Consider the following 25,486-nt stretch of genomic DNA (forward strand, 5'->3'; position numbering starts at 1 on the left):
TGCAAACAAACTGGGAAGAAGGGCTGGATAAACAGGCCACTTGGAAGCCCCCTTCGCTCCTGAGACTGGGAGGAGACTGGGCTTGTCCCACTTAATTCTGCCCGGTGCTGTTGAGTCTCCGAAGACATCTCTGACATCAACAAGTAGCATAGCATGGGGGGGGGCATTAAGGACTGCCAAGTTTTCTCATCTCCCCTCTTCCTTTCCCAGCAGCAGGATGCCTGCTCTGTGGTTCATAGACCACCAAGGTGGCATTCGGCAGGGGGCACTCAGTGGCCCCCCCAGCATTGTGCACTCATCCCGGCTTGGCTTGGATCAAGGATCCCACACTGAGGCCAGTGTGCCAGCTGCCATGGAAAGTGGGCTCTGCCCCAGCACTACCCCAGGAACCCCCATCTGCTGTGTGCCAGCCTCTCCTCTCCATCTTCTCTATCCCCCCCTCCCCATCATCCAAACATGGCAGGGCACTGAGCTGACAAGCATCCCATCCGTCACACTGCAGGGGAAACAGAGCCAGTGGCAAAGACCTTCTAGGGCTGCTTCCCTGGAAGAAGGAAGTCAGATTTCTCTGACTTATGGGTGCGAATAGAAGAGCCTGTGCTGGATCGGGCCAGTGTCTCATCTAGGCCAACATCCTGCTCTCACCGTGGCCACCAGATGCCTGTAGGAGTTGTTGTTGTTGTTGTTTAGTCGTTTAGTCGTGTCCAACTCTTCGTGACCCCCTGGACCAAAGCACGCCAGGCACTCCTGTCTTCCACTGCCTCCCTCATGCTGGTTGCTTCGAGAACACTGTCCCACCATCTCGTCCTTCGTTGTCCCCTTCTCCTTGCACCCTCCATCTTTCCCAACATCAGGGTCTTCTCCAGGGAGTCTTCTCTTCTCATGAGGTGGCCAAAGTCTTGGAGCCTCAGCTTCAGGATCTGTCCTTCCAGTGAGCACTCAGGGCTGATTTCCTTCAGAATGGAGAGGTTTGATCTTCTTGCAGCCCATGGGACTCTCAAGAGTCTCCTCCAGCACAAGAATTCAAAATCATCCATTCTTCGACGATCAGCCTTCTTAATGGTCCAGCTCTCACTTCCATACATCACTACTGGGAAAACCATGGCTTTAACTATACGGACCTTTCTTGGCAAGGTGATGTCTCTGCTTTTTAAGATGCTGTCTAGGTTTGTCATTGCTTTTCTCCCAAGAAGCAGGCGTCTTTTAATTTCGTGACTGCTGTCACCATCTGCAGTGATCATGGAGCCCAAGAAAGTAAAATCTCTCACTGCCTCCATTTCTTCCCCTTCTATTTGCCAGGAGGTGATGGGACCAGTGGCCATGATCTTCGTTTTTTTGATGTTGAGCTTCAGACCATATTTTGCGCTCTCCTCTTTCACCCTCAATAGGAGACTCACAAGCAAAACTTCAGCACCAGATCCTTCACCCCTCCCACAGTTTCCAGCAACCACCCTCTGACTGCAGGTAGAGAAAAGCCATCATGGTTAACAGCCCTAGGTAGCTCCCTCCCCCATGCATTTATCTAAACCTCTTTTAAAGCCATCCAAGTTGGTGGACATTGCTGCCTCTTGTGGCAGGGAGTTCCACAGTTTAAGTGTGTGGTGCAGGAATAAGCCCTTTCTTTTGTCTGCTGTAAATCTTCCAACATTCAACTTCCTTTGATGCCCCTTTCCCCCCCTGTGCCGTCAATAATTTACAAACGCCTATCACGCCGTGTCTTATTTGCCATTTCTCATCCCAACATCGTAGCACCAGGGTTGTGTTCCCATTGCTGTACGGAATGTGAGAGGAGCATAGCGGTCATACAATAGATGGAAAGGCACCCAGAGGGGGAAAACTGCTCCCAAACAGTCTCTGTAAGGGGTATAGAAAGAGAAGGGAGCCAGGAAATAGGGCAAATTGCCCCGAGGCAGGAGAGAGGGTGAACAAAATAGGTGGTGCAGGAGTGGAGTGGCTGGAACAGTTCCCAGTTAAGACTCTGGCAAGTGTAGCAAACACGACGGCCTGTTTGTGCCAATTCACGTTTGCTTCCCCTACAAATTACATTTTATTTATCCCATTTCATAAAATTTGTATACCACTTGAGTGCTAAATCACAAGAACCTCAAGCGGTTTAGAAAAAAAGATAAAACAGAAACGTTATGAGGAAGAAGGGTTAGCAACAATAATGCAAGGCTTTCAGAAAGTTAAAATAACAATAGACTAAAAATGGATCAAAACTCACACTACCTTTCTAAACATCAACTTTCTAAACTATTGAGTAGGTTTGTCTAAAGAACAACAAAAAATTTTAGCAGGCGATGCTGATTCCTGCCTGATATCAATAGGCAAAAGTGAGATTGAGTTCTTGCCAATGCGGAACGGAAATTATGCGGCACCCGTACAGGGCCAGTTCTGCAGATTGAAGTGGTTGAGTGGGTGCGTATGGGGACAGGTGATCACACAGGTGAACTGGTCCGGAGTTGTTAAAGGGCTTTATTTACTAATAGTAAACACCTTGAACTTGGCTTAGTAGCAGATCAGCAGCCGGTGCAGATCTCTGAGCTCAGGTGTCATATGCTGGCAAGGCCTCACTCCTGCCAGCAATTGTGCTGCAGTATCCTGCACTCACTGAAGCTTCCGGCTTTATTTATTTATTTATTTATTTATTTATTTATTTATTTCCCGCCCATCTAGCTGAGCTTCCCCAGCCACTTTGGGCAGCTTCCAACAAAATATTAAAATACAGTAATGCATCAAATATTAAAAGCTTCCCTAAACAGGGCTGCCTTCAGATGTCTTCTAAAAGTCTGGTGGTTGTTCTCCTTGACATCTGGTGGGAGGGAGTTCCACAGGGCAGGTGCCACGACCAAGAAGGCCCTCTGCCTGGTTCCCTGTAATTTGGCTATTCGCAGGGAGGGAACCGCCAGAAGGCCCTCGGAGCTGGACCTCAGTGTCCGGGATTAACGATGAGGATGGAGACGCTCCTTCAGGTATACTGGACTGAAGCCATTTAGGGCTTTAAAGGTCAGCACCAACACTTTGAATGGTGCTCGGAAACGTACTGGGAGCCAATGTAGGCCTTTTAGGACTGGTGTTATGTGGTCTCGGCGGCCACTCCCAGTCACCAGTCTGGCTGCAGCATTCTGGATTAATTGCAGTTTCTGGGTCGCCTTCAAAGAGAGCCCCACACAGAGCACATTGCAGTAGTCCAAGTGAGAAATTACCAGAGCATGCAGCACTCTGGCGAGGCAGTCCATGGGCAGATAGGGTCTCATCCTGCATACTATGCGCAAGGGAAACCCCGCATAGAGCACATCGCAGTAATTCCGTCTTGAAGAAACCAGTTTGGAGATGTAAAGTGAAGGAGAATCCAAAGTGTGCACTCAAAGCTGTAATGTGTGAATGAAGGAGTGCTTTGCTCTTGATTAGGGGCAGCAAGGAATTTCCCCCAAACGGAGGCCGGCAAGGCCTCTGCTTCCCCAGCAAATATTTCCCCTGCGCCAACCCTGTTTGTGCTACCATAAGCTTTCAGCTCTGCCGCCGCCCACAGCTGCTGACTGGGGGCCTCTGTGTTCCCCAGGCGGGCTTGCTCAGCAAGCACCACGGGTCAGAGGGTTCGAGTGCGCGGCAGAGGAGGAATCAAAGGCATTCTTGTTTGGCCGGGACGTGGCTTGACTGCGTGGTTTCTCAGGGCAAGATGGTCAGGCTCAGCGATGCACTCATCCCCGCACATGGCATGTGTCAAAGCCGACAGTCGCATCCTCATGGCCGTTACTCTTGGCCATTGCATGTTTTTTTGGGAAATTAACAAATCCCGGGACGGCCTTCATCTTCTGGGTTGTAAGGAGGCTGCAAAGCAGAGTCGTTTCATGTCTTTAGTTTCAGCCTTCCTCTGTTCTGATCTGTTCAGATTTTATTGAATTTCAAAATATTAACAAACACCAAAAGGAAAATAAATAAAGATTCTCAGGCATGTAAAAACTAAAGTAAATGAAAGTCATTAGCATCTAAGAGCTCAATGGGAAAAAATGTCTCTTTTCAGATTTTGGAATCAACAGTGTACTAATACCAAATCATAATGCACTATTAATGTTGTGGCATTTCACTTATTGCATTAACGTCTTTGCAGGCTGGAGATGATGGGATATAATAAAAATAATACCTAATATGTTTTTTAATACCTCTGGTCTATACTAGCCAAACTGTGCCATGTACTGGGAGCACCTCCTTGCCATGTGCTTCATTTTAATTTATATACAATGAAGTCATGCAAGATTTGATGAAAATTGTCATGGGGTTTTTTTGTTTTGTTCCCAGGACACTTAATTTCTGCGATAAGGCTGTTTGCCAGACAGTGCTATCCCACTGGTCTATATCTAGAGAATTCAGAGTTTTCCCATTTCTCGCTATGGCTATATGTGCTGCCGTTAAAAGTGGTGCTGCAATTTCTCTGCTTTTTAAATGTTTGGTTTCTTTGTATAGAAGAATGCAGGAGAAAATGGAACACTCTGAGATGTAATTGAAAAATGCTTTTCTTATGTTCTTATCTTACTGGGGACCCATTTGCCCAGCCCAGTCCAAAGAGGCAGCTGTGAGTTAGGGTCTGCCGCTTGGCCAGTTGCCCCCTGGGGAGGAATCGGGTGGGAACAGTTCTTTATTTTGCCTTTGGGCAGCGGGCAAGTTTGTTGCAGGGCGTTCTGGGCTCTGGAGAAGAGGCTGCCTTATCCCGAGGCCTTGGCTCGGCGCACTGCATCGGGCTTTCATAACTGTGCCCCTGCTAAGTATTCATTGGCACTGGGACTGTGTATGTGGCTTGCTTTGCCAGCCCTTAATCACTCCAGCCTCGCTCCTGGCCGTAAGTCACGGAGAGATTAAAGCAGAAGGGAAAACAGCTGGGCTGGCAGCAAAGTCCTTCCTTGTTCCGAGGTCTTGGGGGCTGAGAGAGAAGGAGGCAGGTGAGAGGAGACTTTCCCCCGTGGTCCTCTTCCTCTGCTACCCCCAACCCCCAAAATTCTGCTGCACTGAACTAGCGTCAGCATCTCTGCCCAGTTTGCCCAGACAGCCGTGCCAACTTGGCTTATGGTGGCAGCCGCAAAGGCTTCTGGGGTCTGTGCGAGGCCTCCTTTGCCCTCACCTGGCCCCCAAATTCCCCTTTATGGCCTTCCGTCCCCGACACAATCTCTCTCCAGCTGAATTTTTCTCTTTTCACATCCTTACCCCTTTAGGTGCATGAAAAGGGCAACCTCTGATGGACTTCGAAGGCAGGACCCAATTTTCCTATTTATTGTGTGCTGGGCATGAGCAAGAGCTACGCAAACCTCTAACACAGCCTTTCTCAACCTGTGGGTCCCCAGAAGTTGTTGAACTACAACTCCCATCATCCCTAGCTAGCAAGGCCAGAGCTCAGGGATGATGGGAGTTGTAGTCCGACAACATATGGGGACCCACAGGTTGAGAACCACGACAAACGTATAGAGCCCCATCTGATGTGAAGTCCTGGTGCCCTCTGTTAATTCCTCCTCATGCATCCCACGTTTCCCAGAGCCTCCTGAAGGACAGCCCTTTACTCCTGGGATTGTTTTCATTAATGAAATGTATTATACGAGAGGGTGGGGAGAGCAGGGAGTGGAGCTCACAAGCAGGAGAGCCCCCTGGCTTCTCTTCCCCTCCCACCTTGTATAATCAATTTTATTAATCGGAACAATCCCAGGAGTAAAGGGCCGTCCTCCAGGAGTCTCTTGGACTAGAAATTCACGGTAAGAATTTTGTTTCACTCTCCTCCAAATAGCACCGTCCTCCGTTTTCTCCTTCCTAAATCCAGATATTCCCTCCGCTTTGAAGATCCAAGTAGGAGGGCTACATTGGCTGCATGGTGGACCTCCGAATTTAGGCAGGAGAAAGCTTGTGGCAGCAATAGCTGGAGGAGAGTTATGGCTGGAACAATTGGGAGTTAAAACAGACATGGGAAGATTCACAACCCATATTGAGTTGGAGGTATGGAGGGCCAGCCGGAGAGATGTCTTTCTGTTCAAATTCATAGACTCATTGAATTGTACAGTAGGAAGGGACTCCAAAGGTCATCCAGTCAAACCCCCTGCAATGCAGGAATCTCAGCTAGATCATCCATACAGGGCCATACAGTCGTACCTCCAGTTACGTAAACTTTGGGATACGTAAGCCGCAAACCCGGAAGTATATTTCTGGGTTTTTGCCACGCACGCGCATGTGCAGAAGTGCTCTTCCACCACACACATGTGTCTCTCCAGTTGCAAAAACCTCGGGATTCGCCAGACCTCTGGAATGGATCCCGTCTGCAACCAGAAGTACCACTGTACAGTCATATCTCATGTTATGTCCGCTGCATGTTACGTTCTTTCAGGTTACATCCCATGGCGACCCAGAAGTACCAGAAAGGGTTACTTCCAGGTTTTGCTGCTCGCACATGTGCAGAAGTGCAAAATGGCATCACGTGCATGCGCAGAAGCGGCGAATCACAACCTGTGCATGCGCAGATGCGCCGCTGCGGGTTGCATTCTTTTCATGTTGCAAACGGGCCTACGGAACGGATCTCGTTCACAACCAGAGGTACCACTGCACATCTTCTGCTTAGAAACTTCCAAGAGATTCCACCAGCTATTTGCACCTGCACATTTAAATTAGCACATGCGCATTTTACACAAACCCATGTCCTCTGTTTCGGGGTTGATGCATGAGTGCAATGTCTCATGCTTAGCCTCCATGTCTCTTCCCAAGCCTGCTTCTTCAGCCAAACCTTTTCTCAGCTATCCTAACCCGATCCTGAGAGCCTGGTCTGCTGGATGAGGCCAGAGGGCCGCCCATTGCAGCATCCAGCTTCCCAAGATGTCCCCCAGCGGGATGTGAAGGCAACAGCCCTCTTTCCCGTCTTGCTGGCAGTCGGTGGCCCCCGTTGCCTCTCCCTAAGACGCTCCGGATGTTCGGCATCGTGACTCATGCCAATGGCAGGCAGTCCCCCTGCGCCTCCATGAATTTGTCTAATTCCTCTTTACAGCCATCTGAGCTAATGGCTGTCACCGCCTCTTGTGACACAGCGTTCCATCAATTTAATTATGCTTGATGTGCGGAAGTTCATTCCTTTGTCTGACCCAGAAAAGAAAAAGAAAAGATGTTTTCCGGAACACTTCAGATGAATGCGCATGGGCTGGGAGCATGGAGCTCTCTTGCCACAGTCCAGCTCTGGACAACCTAGCAGTTTGAAAGCACACCAGTGCAAGTAGATAAATAGGTACCGCTGTGGCGGGAAGGTAAACAGCATTTCCGTGTGCTCTGGCTTCCGTCATGGTGTCCCTTTGCACCAGAAGTGGTTTAGTCCTGCTGGCCCCATGACCTGGAAAAGCTGTCTGCAGACAAATGCCAACTCCCTCGGCCTAAAAAGCGAGATGAGCACCACAATCCCATAGCCCCCTTTGACTGGACTTAACCATGCAGGAGTCCTTTACCTTTTTTACCATTGAACCTGGGACCTTTTTGCAAGGCAGACACTCTGGCCCAAGTGATGCCCCTTCTGAATACGAGCTACTGGAAACTTTTTTGCCAAATCACGCAGTTTGGCCCCTGTGAGAACAGGATGGCAGACTAGGTGGGCATTTGGGCTGATCCCGCAAACTTATCTTTTTTTCAGGGACCTTGAGCATAATAATAATAATAATAATAATAATAATAATAATAATAATAATAATAATAATAATTTGTTTATATCCTGCCCTCCCCAGCCGAAGTCAGGCTCAGAGCTGCTAACAACAATAAAATTAACACAGCATTCTAAAATCAATTCATTCTAAAATCAAATTAAATTCATGGCAACCATTGGGCTAGAGTTCTGTGAGGATTACCGAAAGGAGGGGGTCAGACTGTGCCGTGGCCAAAGGCCTGGTGGAACAGCTCTGTCTTGCAGGCCCTGCGGAAAGATGTCAAGTACCGTATTTTTTGCTCTATAAGACTCACTTTTTCCCTCCTAAAAAGTAAGGGGAAATGTGTGTGCGTCTTATGGAGCGAATGCAGGCTGTTCAGCTATCCCAGAAGCCAGGACAGCAAGAGGGATTGCTGCTTTCATTGCGCAGCAATCCCTCTTGCTGTTCTGGCTTCTGAGATTCAGAATATTTTTTTTCTTGTTTTCCTCCTCCAAAAACTAGTTGCGTCTTATGGTCTGGTGCGTCTTATAGAGCGAAAAATACGGTATATGCTTTGCTATAGTACTACGGACCTCTTCCACGCTTGAGTAGCATTCCTCCATACAATGGAGATTATCTTGGTTCTGAATGGAAGAAGTATCCTCCCCGCCACCCAGCCATGCGCTCTTGAAACGTCTTTCTTTCCCAGGAATGCGTTTACTTTGATTCTCATTGATCTCCTTGATCCCGCTTAGTAAATACACTTGCTCTCTTTGAACTGCCATTGACTTCAAAGTCGCCTGAGCGCGAATGTGTTTGGAATTAGCTCCTCTGTTGGTAATTCATAACCCGCAAACATTTGTTGTTTATGCCATTCATAAATTGTGGCTTGTTACCTCATCAGACTGCTGAGCTCTGATCTTGCGGTGCGTAACCCATGGCGCAGATGAAAACATCAGCGTTCTCCCAGATCAGTGTCTTGTGAACTCTAAGGCACATTTGGCGACCACTTGCTCCTAAATGGGATGGAAGTTCGGAGTCGCCGGATTCGTGGCAGGTTTGTCATGGAAAGGGGCCTTGCTCCAGGCATTACTCTCACTCAGAGCGGGAAGTTGAGCTCAGTCTATAAAGTTGTCTACTTGCAGACGCGGCAACGGCAGATGAATTAGGAGCTTGGAAGCTCATGCGGTGTCCTTCGGAGAAGCGGAGTCCTGTTTGCTCTTATCTTCTCGCATCCCAGCCCTCCAGGAACTTCCGATGATGCAAGGCTTTCTCAAAAGCACAGCATTTTCTATCGGCCGCAGGCCTTGTTCCGGATATGCCCCACACTGAAACAGAGAAGTTCCTAGTGGGCTGTGCAGTGAAAGGGGGGGGTACTGCAAAACAGGAGCTCTGCCCGTTTACCCAACTCCTGGTTTGCAGAGCCTTTGTCCCGCCGGGCAAAGCCAGAGAGCCACAGCAATCTCGCCTGGCAATTGTGGTTTGCTTGATTTATAAAACCGGGCTTTGCTGAGTGGCAGCCTCTGTGGTGGCAAAGGGAGGGAGGGCGAGGCTGGCACCAGAACAGCCTCTCCAGCCCAGCCCCCACGGCTTTGTTTGCCTACAGTTCTTGCTGAATTGGGCAGCCAGCTGATTAGAGAAGAACAAAAGGGGTTAGGAGGACCCAGGAGATGCCTTGTGGGGAGGGAATGCAGCCAGTGCAGGGTGTTATTCTTGTGTTGCGCGGCACCACCGTTGGACGGTGATTGCGAATTCCAGAATTCCAGTGCACCTGTGTTTTAAAAGAGACAAATGCTTAGGAGCTCAGGTTGCTTGGAATAGAAAGTCAGGTTCCTAGTCCTCAAGGCTAAGGATGGAATATTTGAATCATTCAGGCATTGCTCCTTGAATTACTCAGGTCACCTCCCCTTTCTTCTAAATCCCCTCTTAAGACTTGATTCTTTAGCAAAGCCGCTTTGGAACCAAGCTGTCTCACTTTCCTTGTGAGGAAAGAAGAAGTGTCTGAAGAAGTGTGCATGCACATGAAAGCTCATACCAAGAACTAACTTAGTTGGTCTTTAAGGTGCTACTGAAAGGAATTTTTTTTATTTTGACTATGGCAGACCAACACGGCTACCTATCTGTCACTTTCCTTGATTCTTCATCTCTTGTCATCGCCCCTCTTCTTCCTTAGAAGTCTTTGTTTGCCTGTTGCCTTTTGGAACTGTCTGCAAAAGGTGTACAGTGGTACCTCGGGTTAAGTACTTACCGGTAATTCATTCCGGAGGTCCATTCTTAACCTAAAACTGTTCTTAACCTGAAGCACCACTTTAGCTAATGAGGCCTCCTGCTGCTGCCGCACCGCCGGAGCACGATTTTTGTTCTCATTTTGAAGCAAAGTTCTTAACCCGAAGTACTATTTCTGGGTTAGCGGAGTCTGTAACCTGAAGCATATGTAACCTGAAGCGTCTGTAACCCGAGGTAAAGGTAAAGGAACCCCTGACCATTAGGTCCAGTCATGACAGACTCTGGGGTTGCTGCACTTATCTCGCTTTATTAGCCAAGGGAGCCGGCGTACAGCTTCCGGGTCATGAGGCCAGCAGGACTAAGCTGCTTCTGGTGAACCAGAGCAGCGCATAGAAACGCTGTTTACCTTCCCGCCGGAGTGGTACCTATTTATCTACTTGCACTTTTTGGTGTGCTTTCGAACTGCTAGGTTGGCAGAAGCTGGGACCGAACAATGGGAGCTCACCCCATGGCGGGGATTCGAACCGCCAACCTTCTGATCGGCAAGTCCTAGGCTTTGTGGTTTAACCCACAGCACCACCCATGTCCCTGTAACCCGAGGTACCACTGTATTAAAAATATTTTTGAACTACCACCCCTCCTCAAAAATAGATCACCTGATTTAATCGGGGACATCTTTCAGACTTCAAGTAGGACCCCCACTTAGCACCTTGCGGTGCTAAGCAGCAGTTTTTTAAAATGGGAAGCTAAAGAGAGCCACTCCCACCCCCTCAGTTGTGGGTCAATGCTGGCAAGGTGTGTTGGCATGGGTAGTTTTCCCTCTGTAATTGGAGGCAGCACTGCTCCTGAATACCAGCTTCCTGAAACCACAGGAGGGGAGACCCAGGTAACTACCGACAGGTGAGCCTGACATCAGTACCAGAAAAGGTCCTAGAACATATCATTCAACAGTTGGTCTGTGAGCCCTTAATGAAGGATGTGATCACAGCATCCTCTTCTAAGTGCTCACAGATCGACTGCTTAATTTACATGGGATATTTAATAATGTGTGATCTCATTTTTATGTTAATAATAAACATGATAATAGTCGTACCTGTTGAGAATATTAAGAGCCTAATGACTCATATCAATAGCATAAGCGCCCACACGGTAGTTGCTGAGCTAACCACGCTCTCTAAACTTGTATGTGTAGCACAATGCAGTGTGCATCGCACAACTGTTTGTCGTATCCGCAGGGTTTCGTTTTCGAAAACATGCCAATGCGTCTGCGCATAAGCATATGACCTGCCATACTGTCTAAGTCAGAAATGCTCGGTTCATGCCACAGATTTTCAAGCCATTCAGAGCTGTGTGTGCATTGAACATGAAATATGTATTTTGTTACGAATTGCATAAAGCGCATGCAAGAGAGTCTGGACCCAAGGATTTGTGCCGGCAGCCACTCAAACCCCTCCGTCTCCTGGGGTTGAATATCTGGTCCTCTCCCTTCCTGTCCACGTTTGTGGAGCCTGATCTGGTGATCTGATGCGTGACCTATGAAACCAGGGGCTGGAGACTTTTAGTGTGCCCTTTCTGTGACCATCGGTGTTGTGTGCATCCATTTGTGGCTCCCTCTGAACCCTCTTTTGCAGTCTGTTGCCACTGCCTCTCTCACTTGCTCTTTGAGTGGGATGTTTCTCGAATTTTACTTTTAACACACACGTGCGCACACACAAAAACCAGCAAAGAAATCAAATTTCACAAGTCCAGAGGACGCAGATATGTTCCTTTCAGAGCCAAGAGCAAAAATATGGCTAGCTAATGTCGTGGCTGACGAGGTAGTTTTTCATTTATTGGGCGAGGGCTGGAGCGCAATGGGTTTCTCGTGTGCTCTAATGGAGAAAGCATGTGGAAAGCGAAGGATTTATGGCCCCGCTGTTTACGTGTGAGTCTGAACAGCATATGTGCAAGCCGGGGGGGGGGGAGAGGGTGTTGGAGCTGGCTGTTAAAACAATGGCTGTCATCTTCTGTGCCAGTCCAAGCTGCCTGCAAGAGGAAAGGGGGGACATCAATTTTACTCCTCAAAGGAATTTGAGGCACATGCATCCTCCCTCAGGGCCAACAGCAACTGCAAAGGTCTGGCTCATATAAGACTATATGGAAGCTTTATTCTTTGTAATGATGGAACTCCCTGCCTCTTGAGATCAAGCGGCCACCTTCGCTGAACTTTTTTCGGCGCCAGGCAAGCCAGTCCAGGTGTTTGGGAAGCTGAGGTAATTTTAATGTGTTTTTAACATTCTAACTTTTTGTATGTTTTAAATTAGAGATGTTATTTTTCCCCCTTGATTTTGTTGTTGATTCTTTTCTGTTTGTTCTATTTGTATTCTTTTTGTTAACAAATCAATTTTTAAAGCAATTACAAGCAGGGTAGGATGGTGTGAAAGGGGACGATTCTCAACAAACACCACTGCTTGGCACCGTTGCTTACCTTGTTTCCTCAGCTTCCCCAGGCCTGGACCGCCTGCATCACAGAACCATAGAATCGTAGAGTTGAAAGGGACCCCGCAGGGTCATCCAGCCCACCCCCACCTCCGCCACAGTGCAGGGATCTCAGCTAAAGCATCCCTGACAAACAGCCACCCAACCTCTGCTTAAAAACCTCCAAGGCGTCCACCACCTCCCCAGGGAATCTGTTCCAGTTTCAAATGGCTCTTCCCATCAGAAAGTTCTTCCTGGTGTTTTTCTTTCCATTTTAAATATTTTTTATACAATTTTAATCACTATATAACAAGCCTCTTCTAAAGCCATCATGCAGCAGGGAGTTCCACAGATCATTACACAACGGTCTGGAAACCAAGCCTTATGAGGAACAGAGGAGGGAGTTGGGTATGTTTAGCCGGGAGATACGATAGCCATCTTCAGGTATTTCATAGAATGAGATTCCGACTAAACGTCAGGAAGAACTTTCTAACCGTAAGATCTGTTCAACCGTGAAAGAGGGGGTTGGACTAGATGACTTCATGGGAACCCAGTTCTGTGATTCTGTAACCTGTTTCAAGCTCAGGCCCACAGCTGAAGCACCTTAAGGATTGTCACTTTGAATTCTCAGCACCCTCACAAAGGTGCCATTGTTTGCAAGATTCTTGTGCTGACAGTCAAACCACCTCAAAAGCAGTTCAGTTATGTAATGCAAACGAGTCCCATCAGTAGATTAGCTTCAGCTCAAAAGCTTCTCTTCTCTCTCTCTCCCACATCGGGGTTCTGTGAGCCCCTGTTCCTGGCAGGGGCTGTTCATCTGGAAACACTTGCCTGCCTCAGTTCCTCAGGGAAGCTTGCCAGACCTCTGGCCTCTGCCCAACCACATCATGTGGCGCTGAGTTCCATGGTCATTTAGCCGCCAAATGCCAGCTGTGTAAGAAAACAACCGAGCCAGCCAGCCCTGTGATTTACGCTGCCCTGAAAGCTTTAAAAGCTACCCAAATAGAAACTGCATTCTGCCCTCGTTCCAAGGGACTCTTCTCCCCTACAAGGTCTGATTCTTTGCGACAAAGTCTTGGCAGGGTCAGAGAACTATTTGATGCCTTCAAATCAGTTGCTTATTCCAAAAGGGCCGTATAGGGTAGGATCTGAGCGGCGTGGCATCTGGGAAAAGTCCGTAGGAAAGGGAAATAAACGAATAAGTGAGCTGATACGCGGCGACATTGACTGTGGAATCCCCAATGGTGAAGCAATGCTCATTTCACCAGCTTTGCATTGTCTGCTGGGAAGGAGAGTCCAGTTTGCTCTCCAGTTTTGCCTTCTCTCTTTGAACACCACCAAAGATTTCCCCTTCTGCCTCTCCTTTTGAAAGCCGCCCCCCAGGCTGGATTGCTCGGCACAGATGCGGCTGCCCAGAACGATGGTGGCGGCGACTTCTTGTGGGACGGCCTGTGAGGTTTCGAACCTGCCCTCGGGAGAGGAAATCAAAGAGCACAGGGTGGAAAAACAAGCCATCCTTGCCGCTCAAGCCACAGTGAGCGGTGATAAACAAACAGAGTGACAATGACGGACACAGACTAAACACTGGTGTTTTCCGTCCTGCCAGAGCAGCTCATGGGCACAGGAAGATGCCCAGAGATCTGAAGGCTCCGTAAACCATCCTATAGGCGCCGCGGCCTTGAAAAGACGGAGTTGCTTGTGAAAGAGGCCTTTGCTCTGAATTGATCTTGCAGTTTCCTCCTGCTATGGGGGCCTGGAGGCGTTTGGCCCAGGTTGCAGACAAAAGGCTGGTCTGCTGTGGCCATCTCACTTCACTTTATTTCATTTTTGATTTGTATGCCACTTTTGTACATGGCTGTATACTCGGACCATGGAAGTTAAACGGAATCCGTTCCGGAAGTCCATTCGACTTTCAGAATGTTCGGAAACCAAAACGCGGCTTCTGATTGGCTGCAGGAAACTCCTGCAGCCAATTGGAAGCCCCGTCGGACATCCGGGTTCAAAAGAGTGTCTACAAACCGGAATAGTCACTTCCGGGCTTGCGGCATTCGGGAGCCAGAACGTTCAACTTGCAAGGCATTCGGGATCCAATGTATGACTGTTTACAAGACAACACACAAGCTAAAGGAACAACAAAGATCACACCAAGGTAACCCAGTGCAAAAATGTCATAAGAAAAACATAGTTTTGAAATAAACAACATATCAAATAAAGTAACATTCAACAACCCCTTAGAATATAACAGCACACAATAAAATTAAATATCAGCAAATAATAGTTAAACAGAAATCCACTCTTCACAATTACAATAAATAATTTCTAATCAATAAATATGGCAGCCAGTGGCGTAGCGTGGGTTGTCAGCACCCGGGGCAAGGCAAGTAATTTGTGCCCCCTAACCCGTGGATTTGCGCCCCCTAACCCGTGGATTTGCGCCCCCTAAGCCTAACCCCCAGATGTTGCGCCCGGTGCAGCCGGCCCCCCCTGCACCCCCCACGCTACGCCACTGATGGCAGCAATTCACGGTGCGTTAAATAACACAATATAAATGGATAAGCAAAGGCACACGACTCATAAAAATATTTTTTAAAAATATCCCTGAACTCCTCTTCTTTTTCTGCACCCAGTACCCAGCCTGCCCCGGAAACCACAGCCAGACTCGATCCCTCTCTCTTTTGCCACTGCCGCTGTGTGAACACCACGGCGCTGCTGGAAGAAGGAGTTTGGGGTCTAATCCTGATCTCCGTGGCAGGTCTAGCTTCCTCCTGCTCAGCCCCCACACCCCCTCCTGGCGTTCATGAAGGGAGAAAGCAGCTGGCAAAGGAGGGAGCCTCCAATTGGCCTGTTTAGGATTTCTGCTCTGTTTGCAGCCCCACATCGGTCCCTGGAATCCACGTATAAATAAACATGCCAATCCATTATAGGTTGGAGAGATGTTGTTTTTTCCATGTCAAACTATTCCAGACATCTTGCTTCACCAAAGTCTTTCTGCCTGGTCCGGGACGGGTGAAGCAAAAGCCAGGGGCTTAGAGAGGGATTTCACCCGGCTGTTGAGCCGGTGGTGCCTGGGGGTGGGCAGTGGCGGACAGTGTGGTAGCCAGAGGCTGGTCCTGCTGTGGTTTGGGGGGGGGAAGGTCAGGAGAGGCCCAGGAAGTCCCGGCACACACAGCAAGGCTTATTCTGGAGCTGCTCTTTACAAGAAACGAAAACTCTCGTATTTGGGATCGACAGTCGGCTCAGAACAATAAAGCCTTAGTTCGAGCAAAGTATTGCCAGCTAGTTAAAGGAATATTTCCAGCAGGCTCCAAATGCATGTCGCTGAACACTCAGCAGCTCGCTAACTATGCCCCTGGGGCAGAACCGCTCTGGTAATTATAAAGACCCCCCAACAGCATCCTCTTGGGTCAGCTCACTGCCTGTTGCCCCATTTGGGAGGCCGCTCGGTGGTGCGGGCTGGATTCGTACCCAAGACTTGGGCATCCCTCCCTGCCAAGAGCGGCTGTTTTGGCCGGGGAAGAGCTGACTGTTTGATTTGGGAGGCCGGACCAGAGCCGCTTGGGTGAGTGTGTACGGAAATCTGGGGAGGTGGAGGTGTTTTCAGCAGTGCAAAATAGGGGCTGTCTAAATATGGGGAAGGTGTTTTGTTGCATTGCTGTTCGTAGACTCATTGAGCTGGAAGGGACCCGCGGGGTCATCTAGCCCAACCCACTGCGATGCAGGAATCTTTTTGCCCAGTGAACCTGAGATTAAGAGCCACAGGCTCTACTGGATGAGCTATCCAAGCAGTCAATTCCACCCCACTTTTTTAGGTCCAGTCGTGGCCGACTCTGGGGTTGCGGCGCTTATCTCGCTTTATTGGCCGAGGGAGCCGGCGTGCAGCTTCCGAGTCATGTGGCCAGCATGACTAAGCCGCTTCTGGCAAACCAGAGCAGTGCACAGAAACGCCATTTACCTTCCCGCCAGAGTGGTACCTATTTATCTATTTGCACTTTGACGTGCTTTCGAACTGCTAGGTTGGCAGGAGCAGGGACCGAGCAACGGGAGCTCACCCCGTCATGGGGATTTGAACCGCCGACCTTCTGATCGGCAAGTCCTAGGCTCTGTGGTTTAACCCACAGCGCCACCCGCGTCCCTATGAGGGGTAGGTTAGGGAGAGGTTTTGAATCCTTTTATTCTTCTGGCTCTGGGCTTCTGCCGTGGCTCACACAGAAAGTGGCTCTGGATCTGCTTCTTGCCACAGAGAGCACCAGATCCAGGCTTCATCCTCGCTTAGCCAACAGCAACAAGCTGGAGATCCAGCCCTCCTCCCGTTCTCTATCTCGGCCTCTTGAACATACAGTCATACCTCGGGTTACAGCTGCTTCAGGTTGCATTTTTTGGGGTTGCGGACCTCCGAAACCCGGAAGTACCAGAACGGGTTACTTCCAGGTTTTGGTGGTCGCGCATGCACAGAAGTGCTAAATTGCACTTTGTGCATGCGCAGAAGCACCGAATCACAACACGCTCCTGCGCAGACACGCAGATGCGGGTTGCGAACGCTGTGGGTTGCAATTGTGCATCCCGCAGAGATCCCGTTCACAACCCGAGCGTCCACTGTACTCGCATCTATCAAAAAGAGCAGGCTCCTTGAGTCAGTTTTCAAGGATGGCATTAGTTGGCACAGAAGAAATAAAACGGACAAGATAAAGGCCCAGTGAGTCTGTTTCAGTGTTAGGTCAATGTCATTGGGATGGAGTTGTTGGCGTGTCGGACCTGGGTTCAAATCCTGACTCAGCCATGAAGCTCACTAGGTGAGCCTGGCCAGTCACTGCAGGGAGGAAGTGCCTAGAGTGGAGTTTTTCTCCCTCTCTCGTAACACTAGAACTTGCGGACATCCAATGAAACTTAATTTTGGGATATTCAGGACAAACAGGAGAAAGGACTTGTCCATGCAGCTCAGCTTTAAACTATGGAACTCCCTCCCACAGGAGGCAGAGATGGCAAGCAACCTGGTTGGCTTTTAAAGAGGATTAGACAAATTCGTGGAGGAGAGGGGTGTCGCAGGCCGCAATCCTTCTAAATACTACTTGCTGGAGACCACAGGAGGACAGAGGGCTTTTGTGCTGGGATCCTGATTGCAAGTTTCCCCCAGGCAACTGTTCAGCCAGTGTGAGAACAGGATGCTGAACTTGATAGGCCACTGGCCTGATCCAGCACAGGCCCTTCTTGTGTCCATTGTGGCCGTTTCAGTGTTGCGTCAATGCTAAATGCCTCATACAGTCATACCTCAGGTTACAGACACTCCAGGTTGTGGTTTTTTTGGGTTGCGGACCACCAAAACCCGGAAGTACCAGAATGGGTTACTTCTGGGTTTCAGCAGTTGCGCATGCGCAGAAGCACTAAATTGCGCTGTGCGCAGAAGCGTTGAATCGTAACCCGCGTGTGCGCAGACGCGGGTTTTGAACGCTGTGGGTTGCGAACGTGCATCCCACGCAGATCACGTTCACAATTCGAGCATCCACTGTACAGTGGTGCCTCGCAAGACGAAATTAATCCGTTCCGCAAGTATCTTCGTCTTGCGGTTTTTTTGTCTTGCGAAGCATGGCTATTAGCGGCTTAGCGGCTATTAATGGCCTAGAGGCTTAGCGGCTATTAACGGCTTAGCGGCTTTAAGAAAAAGGAAACAAACTCGCAAGAACTCTCAAGACATTTCGTCTTGCGAAGCAAGCCCATAGGGAAATTCATCTTGCGAAGCGACTCAAAAACGGAAAACCCTTTCGTCTAGCGAGTTTTTCGTCTTGCGAGGCATTCGTCTTGCGGGGCACCACTGTATTTGGGAAATGCCAGGCCTCTCCTGCCTCAAGGCAAGTCCACTCACCATCTTGCCTGTTTGGCTTCTTCCACACATGCCGGCAAATGGTCTGCAATGCGCTTCCTCCAGCAGGCTTGCTGCAAGGTCATAAGGTTCCCCAGAGGTCATCCACTCTGCCCCCGCTCTTCCCAGGCGATTCCCCTGCGATCCGCGTTGCGTCGTGTCCACTCATTTGGCACAAGCGGCTCTTTGATTTCGCAAGGCTGTGATCAACTTGCCAGGGGAAGCCCAGTCCCTCACGAGTCAGCCTGCCCCCGAGTTTAGTCACCCGCTTTGTTGGGGGGGGGCTTGGTCTCCAGTCCTTGGACTGCGTCCCGGGAAACGTCTCTTTGTGAAATGGGCATTTATTGAAACCAGATTGTGGGAGGAGCAGTCTGCGCCTCCATTGCTCTCCTTTTGAACACTAAGCGCTCTGGAATGAACTCGGCAACCTCGAAAGGAATCCTTGCCTGTTGTCTCCTCCGTACAGCGAGTCACGGAGGGAAGAGGGGCCAGGAGAACCTCTGATACTGCTCACAGTTTCCCAATAAGCCTTAGCTCAGGCCCGTCTCATAGAATCGTACAATTGTAGAGTTGGAAGGGACCCTGGGGGTCATCTAGTCCAACCCCCTACAAGGCAGGAATCTCAGCTCAAGCATCCATGACAGATGGCCGCCCAACCTCTGCTTAGAAACCGCCAAGGACGGAGAGTCCATCCCCTTTCTAGGGAGTCTGTTCCACTGTGCAGCAGCTCTTACCATCACTAAGTTCTTCCCAATGTTCAGTCGGGATCCCCTTTCTTCTCATCTGAATCTGTCGGTTTGGGTTCTGCCCTCCAGAGCAGGGGAAAAAATAAGCTTACTCCATCTTCCTTGAAGGTTTGTTTGGGGTGGAGGCTGCTGTACTCAGTTGGCTTGTTTTAAAATAATCATTGCAGTGTCTCCAAAAAAGCACTGGGCATTGGAAGCTTCCTTGTAATGTATTGAGCCCCATATTGTCTACACCAGGCATGTCCAAAGCCCATTTCAGGGGCCTAATCTGGCCCACCGGTCGATTTAATCCTGCCCCCGTGCCAGTATATGTCCTGGGGTAAAATCCTTTTAAAAAGCTTGGCAACCTCAATGCTAGGACCCTCGTACCTACGGGACCGCCTCTCCTGGTATGCCCCACGGAGGACCTTACAGTCTTCAAACAAAAACGTCTTGGAGATCCTGGGCCACAGAGAGGTTAGGCTGGCCTCAACCAGAGCCAGGGCTTTTTCGGCTGTGGCCCTGATCTGGTGGAACTCTGTGTCACAAGAGACTAGGGCCCTGCGGGACTTGACATCTTTCCGCAGGGCCTGCGAGACGGAGCTGTTCCGCCTGGCCTTTGGCCAAGGCATAGTCTGACCCTCTACTTCTGAATCCTCATAGAACACTAGCCCAATGGTTGCCATTAATTTGATTTTGAATTGATTTTAGAATGCTGTGTTACGTTTATTGTTGTTAGCTGTTCTGAGCCCGGCTTCGGCTGGGGAGGGCGGGATATAAATTCATCATCATCATCATTATTATTATTATTATTATTATTATTATTATTATTATTATTATTATTTTAAAAAGCACAACAACTTTGTTCGGCCCTCCCGCATGTTCACTTCATCAAATCTGGCCCTCTTTGAAAAAAGTTTGGGCACCTGACACAGACAGGCAGCCAAGGAGCCTGGAACGAACCTGGGTGTCTTGTTTACTTCCACACATCCTTATGAGACTGTACTCCACTGATGTGAAAATAAGCAATGATGCCCTTATTAAAGTGTGGGGTGCAAGTGACCTTGTTGAGGCTGCCACGATCAGGGTGCTGTGATTCCAAGTTACGACTTCTGCGAAGATGCAGATCAGGCACCAAATTCCCATACCATATTTGAAAGAAATCACAGCGTAGGGAGTGTTTCTAAGGACCTTCCTATACTGGGCTGGTCCAGCCCCAAACCGCCACCTCACCAATTCGGGATCTTCCACTCGTGCGGCGGCAAGAGGGGCCAAATCCGGCCGGACAGGCTGAAAAGGGCAGAGCTCAGGCCTGTTTCGTTCCCTGTTTGGGACCCCAGCAGCTCAAGAGGTGAGCGGGTGGATGGAGTGTGCATTTTGTAGCCATGGTGTGTCCGCCGGGAAAGCGGAGCTGGAAACTAGGGCAAGAGGACGAGAGAGCAGGATATTAGGAAGAAGGGTGCGCTGCAACATTTTGTGACAGTTGCCGCATGCACGCGTGGTGTGCTTCTGCATGCACCAGCCGCAACATCCCAGCCCCCGCTTTAGCACAGCTGTTGACAACCTGGCACCCTCCAGCTGTTTGGGAATACAACTCCCATCATCCCCCGAATGGCCGTGCTGCCTGGGGCTCATGGGAGTTGTAGTCCAGTACAGCTGGAGGGAGGCAGGCTGCTTTAGCCTCCCCAAGAAATGCCTAAGATCATGGAGTGACTGTGCCAAATGAGCCTAGTACTTTGGCTCTATGGGTTCGTCGGCCCTACGGAATTTCCATTTAATTCAAGTTATTTCTCTGTACGGCATTTATATCCCATCTTTTTATCCAAGGAGCTCCAGGTGGTGTTTGTGGTTCTCCACCTCCTCATTTAACCCCCCACAATAACCCTGTGAGGTAGGTTAGGCTGAGAGGCAGCCACTGGCCCAAGGTCGCCAGGTGAGCTTCATGGCTGGGTGGGAATTCAAACTCGGGTCCTAGTCCCTCCCTTCACCATAGCGGCTCCTCCCCAGGCTAGCGCTACCACGAAGCCTAGTAAACTGATTCCTCTCGGACCCCTGTGGCCAGCGGTGACCCTTGGCTAGATGGCCTTTGGGTGCCCCTTCCCACTCTTTTGTCCTTTGCTTCTCTGAGGCTCCTCCTTTGCTTCTCCTTGGCCCAAAGCCTTGATGGAGGAGGAGATGTCTGAGAGCGAACCCTGAACCTGGCGCAGGTAGCAATCGAGGGAAGCGCCTTTGTTTCCGTACTCCCAATTCCTCCCTGTTCCAATATTTGCTCGTGGAGATTAGCTGTTTGATTTTCCATGCGTGGCTCCAACGTGGTCCAAGCCGGCCAGAGGGTTCACACGCCCCTTCCAGCTTCTGGTAAACCAGCAGAGTGGGTTTCATTCTGGGATGCCCCCGCCCCTCAAAAAACTTCCATTCCTTTATTCATTTCTGATATTTGTAGATCGCCATTGTAGATCACCACCGAATGACACAAAGCAGTTTACGGTCAATTAAGTAGTTCCTTCACCGAGTAGCACAGTGTTTGAGACAACCCCCCCCCCCAGGTTAAAAACATTAATTCCATAAATAGGCATCATAAAAATTACTTAAAGCAAATTGTATTAAATTAAAATATCGCAAGTCGCTTTGAGTTGCTGTGGCAACAAAAGCGACTAATAAATTTAATAAACATTAATCTTAGAACAGCAGAGTTGGAAGGGACCCCGCGAATCCTTGCAATGCAGAAGTTGACGGTTGATGTCAAGAACAGGTATTTAAAAAACTAATTAAAACCAACATTAAAACTAAAAACACAGATTAAAACCCATGCCAACATTCTACATGGGTTTGCCTAGACAAAGATGTTTTAAGCAGGTGCTCGAAAGGGTACAGTGAAGGCGCCTCTCTGGGGTCAAGTGCCAGGGATTTCCAAAGTGTAGGTGCTGCCACACTAAGAAATGGCGAGTATTGTGCAGCCCATCTGTAGGTATTCCTGTGGTGTGTTGCTCTTCCCATTGGCTGGTTTAGAGAATTCATCCACCCCCTGAATCAGGGCTGGACCATCTGCCTTATAGTATTGTCTCTTTTCTCCCCTCTTTTCCCCCGGCTCTCAGATGCTGACCCTTGTCTCCTGTGTCGGCAGAGTGGTGCTCCTCTTGGCGGCTGTCTCGGTGACCACGTCCATCACCATGTCAGGAGAATGGGGAGAAGAAGGTGAGCTGACACCTGCAGATGAGTATCTCTCTAGGGCAGGCAGTCCCCTAACTCGGCCCTCAGGATGTTTTGGGACTACAACTCCCATCATCCCTGACCACCGGTCCTGTTAGCTAGGAGTGATGGGAGTTGTAGTCCCAAAACATCTGGAGGGCCGAGTTGGGGGATGCCTCCTCTAGGGCTTGGAGGATTGTTTTGCAGGGTTAGAGCCAGGGAGGTAAGTCTTAGCAGGATCGGGGCCAAGGAACAGACCAGCTCAGAGTGGTGGGAAGCAGGGACCAAGGGGAAAGCAAAATGATTGAGGGCTCTCTTATGAAGACAGGTATCAGTGTCTGGGACTTCTTAGTCATTTTGGACTCACAGCTGTGCATGGAGTCGCAGGTTAATTCTGTGTCCAGGGCAGCTGTCTACCAGCTCCATCTGGTACGCAGGATGAGACCCTACCTGCCTGCGGACTGTCTTGCCAGAGTGGTGCATGCTCTAGTTATCTCCCGCTTGGACTACTGCCATGCGCTATATGTGGGGCTACCTTTGAAGGTGACCCGGAAACTACAACTAATCCAGAATGCGGCTGCTAGACTGGGGACTGGGAGCAGCCGCCAAGACCACATAACACCGGTCTTGAAAGACCTACATTGGCTCCCAGTACGTTTCCGAGCACAATTCAAAGTGTTGGTGCTGACCTTTAAAGCCCTAAATGGCCTCGGTCCAGTATACCTGAAGGAGCGTCTCCACCCCCATCATTCTGCTCAGACACTGAGGTCCAGCACCGAGGGCTGTGAGGAGGTTACATGGAACCAGGCAGAGGGCTTTCTCAGTAGTGGTGCCTGCCCTGTGGAACGCCCTCCCAGCAGATGTCAAGGCAGTAAGCAACTATTTTACTTTTAAAAGACCACTGAAGGCAGCTCTGTTTAGGGAAGTTTTTAATGTCTGATGCTGTATTGTTTTTAATATTTGGTTGGAAGCCACCCAGAGTGGCTGGGGAAACCCAGCCAGATGGGCAGGGTATAAATAATAAATTATTATTATTATTATTATTATTATTATTATTATTATTATTATGAGAACCTCGATGGCTTTCAAGGAAGATTAGGCAAAATTCATGGAGGAGGAGCTATCAATGGCTATGCTCTGCATCCACAACTGGAGGCAGCAACACTGCTGAATATCAGTTGCTGAAAGCCACAGGAGGGGAGAGCTGCTCTTGTTTGCGAGTCCTGCTTGTGGGTTTGTTTGTTTGTTTGTTTGAGTTTGTATGTGGCTTTTCCACAATGCGCTGTCCCCAAAGCAGCTCGCAGCAAGCATTCAAAACAGCCAAACAGAGAACAATGCAAATATGCAAAATGCAGAACATGCCAGCGATTTCAAAATAACGAAAATCAACAATTGGCGAGCGCAGAAGACATTGCAGAAAAGCTTAAGTACGTGAATTTGAAGCAAAAATGAAAGCTAGCCGACAATGAAGTTTCTGGCACTGGTCTTGCCACATCTCAAGGAGCCCGGCTTAAGTGGCGTTCTCAGGAGAGGCTTCGATGGCGCACAGCTGGCATACAGGCTGGGCGGCAAACCTCTGGCTCCCGCATCTCTCCTCCGGAGGAGGCTGGCAGCACCAAAAGGAAATGTCAGGGTGGGGGGCAATGATGGCAAGTCTCTCCCCCCCAGCCTCCTGGACAGTACCAACAGCTGGGGCAGGTTTTGCTGCCCATCCCACTGGTTGGCTGCTGTGAGAAATGGATGATGAAATCAAAAGGCCATTGGGCTAATCCGTCAGACTCTTCTTTCCATTCTGAGGTTCTTAATCTTTAAACTGGGCCCTTAGTGCCTATTCTGGCTACTGGGTGCTCTCCGGGGTCCCCAGCCCCCAGTCGTCCCCCCCCCAGCCTTGCTCCCTGTAATTGGGGAGATTATACTTGGCTTTTCTCTGCGACAGCGTTCCCAAACCGGTGCCCTCCAGCTGTTTTGGCTGCAGAGAGACGAGGCAGAAGGACTCACCTGCCTGGCATGCATGTTAGGTTGCTGACAGACAGATATATTGGCCAAGTTGGCAGCAGCTTCCTCCTGCTTCCTTTTCCCGCAGGGGCAGGTGAACCGGCAGCCCCGCAAACAAGCCCCAGCGCTGCCTCACCATAGGCACAGCAGGTTGGGGCTCGTGAGTCGGGTTCTTCCTGTTACTTGACGTACCTTGCAGGTATCAAACAGGAGAGCAGCCCTGTTCCTTTGTCCTCTGATTGCCTTACCTAGGACAGGGCTAAAGCTCTCTCAAGCAGCCCAAGAGACCACAGAGATTTTTTGGGGGGGGGGGATGATTTTTAAAATTTCCTTTCATAATGTCTATAATCCAGAATGTGGCAGCAAGGCTGGTGACCGGGAGCAAGACTGGTGTCCTGAATGGGGTCACTGTGCCCCTGAAGGACCAGGTGTGCAGCCTGGGAGTCATTTTGGACTCACAGCTGTCCATGGAGGCACAGGTCAATTCTGTATCCAGGGCAGCTGTCTACCAGCTCCACCTGGTGCGCAGCCTGAGACCCTACCTGCCCGTGGACTGCCTTGCCAGAGTGGTGCATGCTCTAGTTATCTCTCGCTTGGACTGCTGCAATGCAGGGAACCAGGGAACCAGGCAGAGGGCCTTCTTGGTAGTGGCACCTGCCCTGTGGAACTCCCTTCCACCAGATGTCAAGGAAATAAACAGCTATCTGACTTTTAGAAGACATCTGAAGGCAGCCATGTTTAGGGAAGTTTTTAATGTTTGATCTTTTATCGTGTTTTAATGTTCTGTTGGAAGCCGCCCAGAGTGGCTGGGGAAACCCAGCCAGATGGGCTGGGTATAAATTATCATCATCATCATCATAATCATCATCAAACTGAGAGAACGGTTGTAGCAACAGATGGAAGTTAAAAGATGAAAAGCAGAAGTATAAAATAGGCACGTAGAATTAGGGATGTGGGTCAAAATATTGAAATCTGAGTAAAGAATATTATTTTTACCTGATTATCAAGTCTAGTTCCAGATATAGTGCCAGGCTTGTGATGAAGGCTGTTGGGAAAATTATGGTTCCATTGTATATGGAATTGAAGGATGGAGATTAATATTCTATCTCTAGAGAGATGGACTCTGAATAACGTTTCAGGGCTTTATTAAGGCACATTTTGGAAATATATTCAGCGCACACAAGTCAATATAGTTCCTCAAAAACATAAATATAAGACATATTCCAATGGTGCTCAGGTAAAACACCTCGTCTCCCATATGAGGATGATTCAATTTGTATCCTGCCCTCCATCTGTAGATATCAGGGCTGTTCACAACATAAAAACACAAGATAAAAAAAAAACCACATAGGTGGAGGTGATATCCCTGCTAATGTTTGGGTGTGGTGGTGGTCAGTTGCTCCCTCTGG

The 25,486-nt window shown here is 49.3% G+C and overlaps 1 protein-coding gene across 5 annotated transcripts in view; it reads left to right on the top strand.

The window, feature by feature from the left end:
• Positions 1-25,486, top strand: part of IL11RA (interleukin 11 receptor subunit alpha) — a 148,421-nt gene that overhangs the window by 96,274 nt on the left and 26,661 nt on the right. For 4 of the 5 annotated variants that reach the window (XR_014012879.1, XM_081213086.1, XM_081213083.1 and 1 more), the window contains one exon: positions 21,989-22,088. Coding sequence is in view for 4 of the 5 variants with exons in the window: in XM_081213086.1 (XP_081069212.1) it covers positions 21,989-22,088 (100 nt within the window). In the remaining variant the exon portion in view is untranslated. Of the gene's footprint in view, positions 1-15,497; positions 15,874-21,988; positions 22,089-25,486 lie in introns of those variants that run through there. The other variant, XM_081213084.1, reaches the window with a different exon arrangement.

This window comes from Podarcis bocagei (genome assembly GCF_964188305.1).
Source record: "Podarcis bocagei genome assembly, chromosome: 11".
Classification (NCBI taxonomy): domain Eukaryota; kingdom Metazoa; phylum Chordata; class Lepidosauria; order Squamata; family Lacertidae; genus Podarcis; species Podarcis bocagei.